Raw genomic sequence first — 10,354 nt, 5'->3', positions numbered from 1 at the left:
AATTTACTCTGTAGATATTTAGCGATGGACCAAATCAGAGACCACAACCCAAAGACTGACCAATGTCTGGTTGAACATGGAGGAGGCCAGACAAACATTGCCTAGATTGGTGTGGCTCTCTTTCAGAAACTTTTTTTTTAAAAAAGCAGATTAATAAAAGGAATACAGAAATGGCTTGTCCTGATCAGACAAATTACAGAGGGACTAAGATGAAGGGGAAAGCGCAGGCTCTTAAGTTCTGGGGCAACACACACACACAAAATGCTGGAGGAACTCTGCAGGTCAGGCAGCATCTATGGAGGGGAATAAGCAGTCGACGTCCCAGGCCAAGCCCCTTCATTAGGACTGGGAAGGAAGGAGGAAGAAGCCAGAATAAGATGGTGGGAATAGGGGAAGGAATACAGGCTGTCAGTGAGGGGGGAGGTGGGTCGGCTGGGGAGGAGTGGCGAATGACGTGAGAAGCTGGGAGGTGATAGGTGGGAAAGGTAAAGGGCTGAAGAAGGAGGAATCTGATAGGAGGAGCGGCGCCAGAGCGAGATGATAGCAGGTGAGGAGAAGAGAAGAGGTAAGAGTGAAGCCAGAATGGGGAATGGAAAAAGAGTGAGGGGTGAGGAAGGAGAAAGAGGGGAGGGGGTGGGAGGGATGTTTTTACGTTCTAACAGCCAGACACTTGCATCTTCCCCTAAATCTGGTGACTGCTTGCTGGATTTCAGAGTGAAAATGCTGATTCAACTTGGTGTAAATGAAGGGGTTCACAGCAGCAGGAATGCAGGACAGAGCCATGGCAGGCGTCTGGATCTCCAGCAGCAACGGCACCTGTAAAGGAATAGCAGAGCGAACGTGGTTAGATTCACGGCTACTCGTCATTACTTTCCCCCATACCAGCTTCTGGAAGCATCTGCCTCTTTTCAAAGACGACCTGTGGTGACGGATGCTACCGCCAGCCAGGGTGGGGATAATTGGACGATCCTCCAGTCAATCGATCCTCATGACTAAAATGAATCATATCATAGTTTTATGGAAATACCCTACCATTTGTATCATCTGCATGTTGGCTTTTAGTGGCACCCATGTCCTTTTGACCTACCACTTCAAAAATATTGAATACTTCTGTTCCTAGCAAAGTCGATGACGTCACATTATTCTACACTGTGCTCCATTCTCCAGGCTATCATCCCTTCATTCAGCTTGCATATATCTTCCTGAAGTTTCTTTGCATGCTCATCCCAACTCTCGTTCTCACGTTGTATTATCAGAGGGCTACATATAAAAGCAAGGATGTGATGCTGAGGCTTTATAAAGCACTGGTCAGACCACACTGGGAGTGTTATGAGCAGTTTTGGGGCCCTTATCTATGAAAATATCTGCTGGCACTGGAGAGGGTCCAGAAGAGGTTCACAAGAATAATTCCACAAATCAAAGGGTTAACGTACAAGGAGCATTTGATGGCTCTGGGCCTGTACTCGCTGGGGTTTAGAAGAATGAGGGGAGAGCTCGTTGAAACCAATCGAATATTGAAGAGTGGATGGGGAAAGGATATTTCCTGTAGTGGGGGAGTCTGGGACCAGCGGGCATAGCCTCACAATAGAGGGACATCCCTTTAAAACAGAGAGAAGGAGGAGGAATTTCTTTAGTCAGAGGGTGGTGAACCTGTGGAATTCATTGTCACAGGCAGCTGTAGAGGCCAAGTCATTGGGTATTTGTAAAGCGGAGGTTGATAGGTTCTTGATTAGTAAGGGCGTCAAAAGTTACTGGGAGAAAACAGAAGAATAGGGGTGAGAGGGTTGATAAATCAGGCATTATGGAATGGCAGAGTAGACTTGATGGGCAAACTGACCTAATGTCTTATGGCCTCATGGTCAAAATTGAAAATATTATATTCAGTCTCCTAGACGAATAATCGTTAGAGATTATGAATAAATGTGGCCCAAGCATTAATCCCTATGGTAACCCATTGGGCACCGTCTGATAACCAAAGAGCTATTTATTTATACTTCAATTTTTATCTGTTAACCATCTCCCAACTTACTCTGTGTATAAAGCTCAGCTCATTTTCTCTAACTTGTTCAGAAATTTCTATGAGAGACCTTACTGAAGGTCTTCTGAAAATCTAAAAGCATCACATCTACTGGAGCACACTCATAAATCCTCAGAAAGACCCCAATGGGTTAATCAAACATCATTTATCTTTCAAAGACCCACATTGGTTCTGCTCAATCATATCATTATTTTCTAAATGTCTTGATATCACTTCTTTTATTATGGATTCTGCATTTCCCCAAAATCTAAAGTCAGTTTCAAAGTAATACATGAAACTAACCACGAAGTCAGTTAGTATCTTTGAAGTTATGGGTAAGCAAATTCTGGTCACAAGTGTAACAAGTAAGGTAGCTATAAGCAAAGAAAAAAGCGAGGGAGGGAGTGGGGATTTGAAAACAATCATTAAACACGTTGAGAAATTAGGAGTAATGACTTTAGTTAGATTGTATTTAGAGATTGTGGAACTTACAATCAAGTTTGGACCATTTGAGATAAAAATTAGAGTAACATAGGGGAAAAAGAATTTGATGCATTAATAGGCTGAGATTAGGGAAGGTGGCAGGTGGTTGAAAATGGCCGGTGTATTAGGTAGTGACTGTGGCGAGAAGAAACTGGGTTAATATTAGAGCAACACTCATACACAAAATGCTAGAGGAACTCAACAGGCCAGGCAGCATCTACGGAAAAGAGTAAACAGTTGACATTCCAGGCCGAGACTCTTCTTCAGGATCCTCATTCCCTCTGATCCCAACTTTCAGCAACTTAAAACTAAATTGCTTCTTCGCTTGCCTGCTATTGACAAGGAATCTTGGACTTGAAACATCAACTCCGATTACCTTTCATTGCCTAACTTGCTGATTCTTCCAGCTGTTGTTTTTGGTTTTTTATTTCAGATTTCCAGTACGTTTTTAAAAAGTGTGGATTAGTCAGCTAAGCACCAAGTCTCAGTATGTGCTTGTTTGCTTCATTATTTGGAGTCTTAAATTGTGAGTCTTCATCCTTAATCGATATTTATTAAAATTGCATAAAATGTCTAGGTATGTGTTTACAATCAAACCATAATGATTTGGTGGAAACTGGAACTCAGGTTCTCAGTTGGTTAAGCTAATTGATGGAAGTGTGAACAAATATGTATCTACTATTTACTAAATTATGTATGGTGTGAAATGTCTGAATATAATAAATTTGACAGCCTAGATATTGAAGAATATAATTGGAGCCTGTTGAGTAGATACTGTATACCCCCAATATAGCAGTCTAATCTTCCCAAATATCATCTGTATTAACTCCATTTTAACACCAGAAATTTCACGATTACCAAAGCAAGCCAAACAAAAACTGCAATCACACACCACTGTAAAGAGCCAGATTTTACAAATAATGTCTTTATTATCGTAGCTGCCAGTTGTATTTCTCTACACCTGAGCTAATGACTTCAGAGTTCTGGTTGTCACACTGCAGGAAGGCCCTGGGAAGGGTCCAGGAAAGGTTGACCAGGATATTGCCAGGACTGGAGAGTATTGACCATAAGGAGAGGCTGGACTAACTTAAAAACAAGAGAAAATCTGCAGATGCTGGAAATCCAAGCAACGCACACAAAATGCTGGAGGAACTCCGCAGGCCAGGCAGCATCTATGGAAAAGATTCCAGCAAGACAAACTTAGATCATTTTTACTGAAGTGACAGAAGTTGAGGAGCAACTTGATATAAGTACTGTATAGAAAATTATGGGAAGCATAGGCAGGGCGGACAGATTTTTTCCCCTGTGATAAAGGTTGTCAAAAACAAGAAGGCATGGGCTTAATGCAAGAGGTGGATATTTTATTTTACACGGAGGGTGGTGTGCACTACCAGGAGAGGTGGTTTAAGCAGAATTGATACCAATGTTTCAGCCATTTAGAAACATGCAAATATTATTTATTTGTCCTATATACATTGAATCATTCAGTGCAATGCATCATTTTGTTTCAAATCAAATCAGCAAGGATTGTGCTGGGCAGCCCACCAAATGTAACCACATTTCTGGCACCAACATGGCCTGCACACAATTCACTAAAGTTAACCAGGAATGTGGCAGGACACCGGAGCACCTGAAAGAAAGCTGCAGAGTCATGGGAGAACATATAAACTCCTTACAGACAGTGACAGGAATTGAACCCCATACTTACAGCCTCTACACTACTATGCCACCCCAGACTGGGAAAGAAGGGAGTTACAATACAGTGCAAAAGTCTTAGGTCTATATAGCTAGGGTGCCTAAGACTTTTGCACAGTACTGTTGTAGTTTTATGTACTGCACTGTACTGCTGCTGCAAAAAAAAGAATTTTCATAACGTATGTGATTGATGATAACCCTGATTCTGATATGAGTCTGATATTCTATTGTGGACAGGGAGTGGGGAGGGGGCAGGTAGAAAGTAATCATGGTTAGGAAAAGGGAAAAGGAGAGGGGAGGGAGCGGAAAGCATCAGCGAGACATTCTGTAATGATCAATAAACTAATTGTTTGGAATCAAATGACCTCGCTTGGTGACTCTGCACCAGAGCCTCCTCCCTGAGACCCCCACCCCCCCACGCCCCAGGCACTCCTCCTCTGCCACCTGTCCCACACCCCTCCCACAGCGCTCCACCCATGCCATTCCCAACACCTTTTGCTTCCACCAGATTTACAAACTCACTCTTGTTCCACATTGTCAAATATATTAATGTGAAAAAGTTTAGTTTATGTATGTGTGCCTAAGACTTTTGCACAGTACTGTGGACCATGGTCAGGCAGATAGGACTAGTTAGACTGGCATCACAGTTGGCACAGACATGATGGGTTGAAGGGCTTGCCCCAGCTCTCTACTATAATGTTCTAATCATACATGACAAAAGGACATCATTGACCCAATACAAACTCAAGCTCTCTGGAAGAGCTTGCCCAATCATTCCACCTCCCTGCCTTTTCCCCATGCCTTTGCCATTGTTGAAAGTCCATAATCACTTACCGAATTTCGCCAAAATATGTTCAGCAGCATGACAGTAACTAAAGGCATCCAGCACACCAGAAAGGTTAACATGATGTAGCCAAAGCGCTTGGCAAGTTTGCCTTCCATCCTTTTCTTGGCAGGCTCCCTGGATTTGCTGAAGAGGCACACCGCTCCCATTATGTTGGGGGGCGAGGCTACACAGTCTTTCACCGAAACAGCTCGGCACTGAACGGCACAGGACGCCGTCGCCAGCTGAAGACCAGCACTGAGCTTAGCTTGTGAACATGGGGTTTCCACTGTTGTTGGCACCTTGGTGGCTGTCTTTTGTTGCACCCTCTGCCCTTCTAGTCCTGGCAGGTGTTGGTCACGCCCTTTTGGAGAGGTGGGCATCAACCCCCCGCCAAAGATCCTTTTATTGTGCTGCCTCACAAGCGCAAATATTCTCAGGTAGTGGCTAATTATCACGGACAAGCTGACAGTCCACCCAGGAACCAGGATATAGATACCAAAAGGGTCCAAGTATTTCTGGGGGTCTATAAGTTGATGCCTACATCTCACATACACAGGGGTATCCTTGAACAAGGTGATGGTGAAAACTGATACAATAAAGCCCATGGACCAAATGACTGGGAGCCACAGCTGGATCCTAACCTTCCTCTTGGCGATCTGCAATGGATTGGCGATGGCCCGGTAGCGTTCAACGCTGATCACCACGAGAGTGGCCAGCTGCACGCAGCCGCTCAGCGAGTAAGTGAACGGCTGCAGGAGGCAAGGCGTCTCGCCCAGGTCGGCGCGGCTGTTGCCCCAGGTACTGACGGCGAGGAGCGCGGGGATGTCCAGCACGCACTTCACGAAGTCATTGGCCGCTAAGTTGAGCAGGAGCGCGTTGGTCGGCGTGCGCAGAGACTTGTCGGTGTAGAGCAGGCGGCAGGCTAGCCCGTTCCCCAGCACCCCGATAACGCACGTACAGCCCAGAATGAAAGAGCTGGCTGCCAGGGGGACGGAGTGGAGTGGAATATAAACACCACAACTGGTCTCGTTGCATCTCGCAGGAAGGGCGACCGGCATCACTCCTTCTATAGAGTCTAAAACTTCCTGACGAGTTTGCTTTGCAAGCCAGTGTCCAGGTATTACCCACTAATGGCCGCGCATAAACTAAACACTCACTCCCGCGCTGCAAGAAACCAACCATCGCCTCATCACGCCGCAGTTTCTCTCCGATTCTGAAGGACGGCAATTACTATAATCGTATCTTCGGGATCAACTCCGATTCGTTATCGTTATATCTTTCCCGGTAATCTCCAATTCGGTCCTGTCCGAGCCCACCGCAACACCTCGCCTTTGTCTTATAAAAACCCGAACGTACTAATTGTAAGACTGGGATTCGCCAGCAGTGGTTAAAATTCGAAGTCTTTTAGACGAGTGGCGGAGAGTGAGGTGCTCTTACTCAAGTTTTCATCTCCCAAACTAACTTTTCCCCAAAAGCGGTTAGATCCCGTGTGTTTTTGCGAGCAATCTAAAATCATCGCAGCGGCGTTAGTTCGTCAGTTATCTTACCGAGATGATCAGAATGACAGCAGGAGGACTGAGCCTGTTCTGTGAACTGTACAATCAGTCTCGTTTCCCTCCCACCATGCAAGTACTTATTATATGCCCCCTTAGCTAATCAGAAGTTGTTCTTCCCGCTTTCTTCCGGAAAATAGTGCAAAAGCTAATACCCTGGCTTTGGCTGAACAGACATCGTTGCCATGCCCCTCTGCAGAGACTGAGAACCACCTGGGTCGGCATTTCGAAGCGGTGCACACTGCACTGTGGGGAGAGCCAAATTTCAGGGCGTTGTTCTAAATTAGTCCCCTGCTGCGCGTTAAGGTGGAGGTATTGATTCACGTGCAACTAGCGATCTGCTGCAGGAGCTCAGCATCTTCAAGGGGGAAGCAATAGTCCATTGATGCAGGGTTTCCAATTACTTTGCCCCCTTCCCCCCCCCCCCCCCCCCCCCCCGCCACACAGATTCTGCTCGATCTATCGATTTCTTCAGCAGATTTCAGCCCTGCCATCTCCTGTGTCGCCTGGGTGGAATATGTGTTCACTTCCATTGAGAAATTATAGCCAGAATTTTATGGAAGAGCGAATAGAGTAAAAATAGAGTATTGAAACAAAGCAAACCACGCGTTAGGTAGTCAACACAATTGAGAACAAGGCAGATGGTTTTAAATCTCTGCACTTCCTGGAAAAGCAAAGACTTGATGTGAAAGCTGGCAAGGGGAAAATACACCACAAACATTAGCATTTGCTTTCCCGTTAAAGAAAGTACCATGCTGAATGATGGTGATTCAGAATGTGCTTAAAAATTGAGGTACATATAGAGTTAGCTGCACTTATTCTGATGGGATGTATCCTAGGTTCCTGCAGAAAGGAGGAAATTACATTAAACCCGGCTATAATCGTCCGGTCATCCATAGATTCGGGAATGTTGGCTGTCCAGTAGAAAATTTGCACCGATGTTCAAAGATGGGCACATTCCCATAAACAGTATCAGAACCAGCATTACCAGTCACTTGGACAAGTGTTGTGGTTGTAGGCAGCCGTCGATCCCGGGGATCATGGGTTTGTGCCTCTGGTGGACTGTCTCCACTCCAGGGCGCAAGCCTGGACGGGAAGGTTTGAAGAATCGGCTGTTACCCACGCAGTGGTATCCCCCCCTACGCGTCACTGATATAGTCCAAGGGAAGGGCAAATGCCGATACAGCTCGGCACCAGTGTCGTCGCAGAGGTTGCCAGAGTGAAGTTGTAAACAACATCAAACTGCCGTAGGGACCCCGGCTCCGGATTTCTTTCATGGGTGGGTTTGGCCGCAACGCAGCACAGATTTAAAATCAGAGTTTTCCTTCTCCTTGGCGGGCTGCCGTCCAAGACAGACGAGCCCCACCTGCCCGAAACTAACAAATGTTGATTGATTAGAAAACACCAATATGCACTTGCTAAATGCAACTCTTTGTAGATATTTTTGTGATAACTAAGTTAGAGGGAAATTCAGTTTATGTATATTTCGACTTACAAAACACAGTAGATAAGTGCCACATGATACGTTTGCAATCAGGACTGACGCCCATGGTATACACAAGGATCTCTCTCTGTATGTTTAGAATATACGCCGTGGATGAAGAATCAATAGTAGTGAAACAATGTTTCTCTAGAGTAATTTAAAGTGGAATTGGTAGAAGGACTATAGATTTTCTTAATATTAATTATTTTGACTTGTGCGTACAAGCCACAATTTTCATATTTCCAGATAAGGAGCAGAATTAGGTCCTTTATTCCAACTCTTTGTCTCCTGCCAATCTTCAGCTAAAACTTTGAACTGTGAGAATAGTAATAAATAGAGGAATTGGTGGATAGGTGGCAGATGATACCTAATGCTAAAAAATGTTAATTACAATTCACAAATTACATGTTAGCAGAAAAAGATAACACAAGATAGCAGGCACAATGCAAAAAAAGTTACAAAAACAGATCTGAGGCTATAAATACATAGTTCATTGACAGTGGTAGGACAGGTTGAGAATGTAGTTAAACAGAGCAAATATTATACCAGTCTTTATAGTGTGAAATATGAAGATCAACACTTCATTAAAACAACTGGAGTAATGTGTCGAGTGTTCAGCATCACACTTTAGAAAAGTTGTGAAGGTTTTGGTGCGGGGGTGGGGGGGGGGAGAGATTTACTAATCTTAGGGACAAAGGAATTTGGTTTTGTGGATAAACAGCAGAATAAGCTTTAATATCACTGCCATGTCATGAAATTTGTTGTTTTGCAGCAACAGCACACTGTCTGACCCTGGGAGTGTGTGAAAGTGTCGGTGTGGAGGGAGATTCACTCTGTCTCTGACCCTGGGAGTGTGTGATGGGACGGTGCGGAGGGAGATTCACTCTGTGTCTGACCCTGGGTGTGTGTGATGGGACGGTGTGGAGTGAGATTCACTCTGTGTTTGACCCCCGGAGTGTGTAATTATAATTTACAATAAGGACATTTAAAGATTGTCATAACCTCAGAGGAAATGGAGATAAGCTTCCACTACCTACTAAATGGTGCCAATAGTGTCTCGGATAGCCTTAACAACCTTGTCCAGCTCCTGGCCCTCACATATGGCTTAGCTCTATACCAAACCCCTCAAACTTCCACTGCCTCATAGGGAAGACTTAAGGAGTAAACGTCAAGAAACTGGGGGTCAGGGATTGTTACGTGTAGAGAATTTTTGGTTGTTATTGTGGATTTTTTTTGCTGTGGGTGGGGTTGTAGATTTTGGGGTCTGCAAGTTTTGTTTCTCTTTTTCTTGCCAGTTGAGGAAGAGTTGTCTTTTCTTTCATCAACACTCATGGTCTTTCTGGTGTACACAAATGTCAATGTTGTATTATACATGCATACTTTGACAACAAAATGAATCCTTGAGGAAATTTCTGGAGCTGGAGTCCCTTATAGCAGTCCAATATTGACTTCAACACTGATTGGCAATTCCTGCAACACCAGTGCTACCGAACGGTCACTAGTTGCTTGGCACAGGTTTTCAGAAGCTTACCAGGTACACTGTAAGGCCTGACCCCCTGCGAGGGTTCACCCTCATGAAAGATGGTCTGATGTCAGCCTTCGAGATATTTCACAGGGATTCGCATAGATATAGTTTTATTCTCCCATTCACATTCATTCAGAAACAAGAGAACATCTGCAGATGCTGGAAATCTAAGCAACACACATAAAATGCTGGAGGAACTCAGTGGGCCAGGCAGCATCTATGGAAAAGAGTACAGTCAACGTTTCGGGCTGAGACCCTTCAGCAGGACTGAAGAAAACAGGGTGAGGAGCAGAGTTAAAAGGAAGGGGGAGGGGAGGGAGAAACACAAGGTGATAGGTGAAACTGGGAGCGGGAGGGGTAAACAGCTGGGAAGTTGACTGTGAAAGAGATACAGGGCTGGAGAGGGAGTCTAATAGGAGAGGACAGAGGGCCATGAAAGAAAGAAAAGGGGGAGGAACACCAGAGGGTGGCAATGGGCAGGCAAGGATTTAAGGTGAGAGAGGGAAAGGGGATGGGGAATGGTGGAGGAGAGGGTGGGGGGCCACAGCCATTACTGGAAGTTCGAGAAATTGCTGTTCATGCCATCAGGTTGGAGGCTACCCAAACTGAATATAAGGTGTTGTTCCTCCAACCTGAGTATGGCCTCATCATGACAATGGAGAAGGCTATGGGTGGACATATCGGAATGGGAAGTGGACTTAAAACTGGTGGCCACTGGGAGATCCTGCTTTTTCCTGGTGGACGGGGCATATCTGCTCAGCGAAGAGGTCTC

The 10,354-nt window shown here is 45.1% G+C and overlaps 1 protein-coding gene across 1 annotated transcript; it reads right to left on the bottom strand.

Annotated features, from left to right (window-relative positions):
• Positions 1-338: 338 nt before the first annotated feature.
• LOC140716998 (5-hydroxytryptamine receptor 1A-beta-like) lies at positions 339-6,079 on the bottom strand. Its single transcript, XM_073030193.1, has 2 exons — positions 5,030-6,079; positions 339-816 (listed from the first exon to the last, which is right to left on the bottom strand). The coding sequence occupies exons 1-2, from the start codon at positions 6,077-6,079 to the stop codon at positions 649-651; spliced, it is 1,218 nt and encodes a 405-aa protein (XP_072886294.1). The 3' UTR covers positions 339-648.
• Between the last annotated feature and the right edge of the window lie 4,275 nt (positions 6,080-10,354).

The sequence above is a fragment of the Hemitrygon akajei genome, chromosome 27 (assembly GCF_048418815.1).
Source record: "Hemitrygon akajei chromosome 27, sHemAka1.3, whole genome shotgun sequence".
Taxonomy (NCBI): Eukaryota; Metazoa; Chordata; class Chondrichthyes; order Myliobatiformes; family Dasyatidae; genus Hemitrygon; species Hemitrygon akajei.
Note: the sequence above shows the minus strand (reverse complement) of the source record. Positions and strands in the feature narration are given on the sequence as shown.

What these genes read in the sequence shown, in the direction of transcription:
- LOC140716998 (XM_073030193.1), bottom strand. Translation starts at nt 6,079, where the DNA reads ATGCCGGTCGCCCTTCCTGCGAGATGCAACGAGACCAGTTGTGGTGTT. An exon ending in ACATATTTTGGCGAAATTCG is followed by an intron (nt 817 to 5,029) that starts GTAAGTGATTAT and finishes ATTCCTTTACAG; the next exon opens with GTGCCGTTGCTGCTGGAGAT.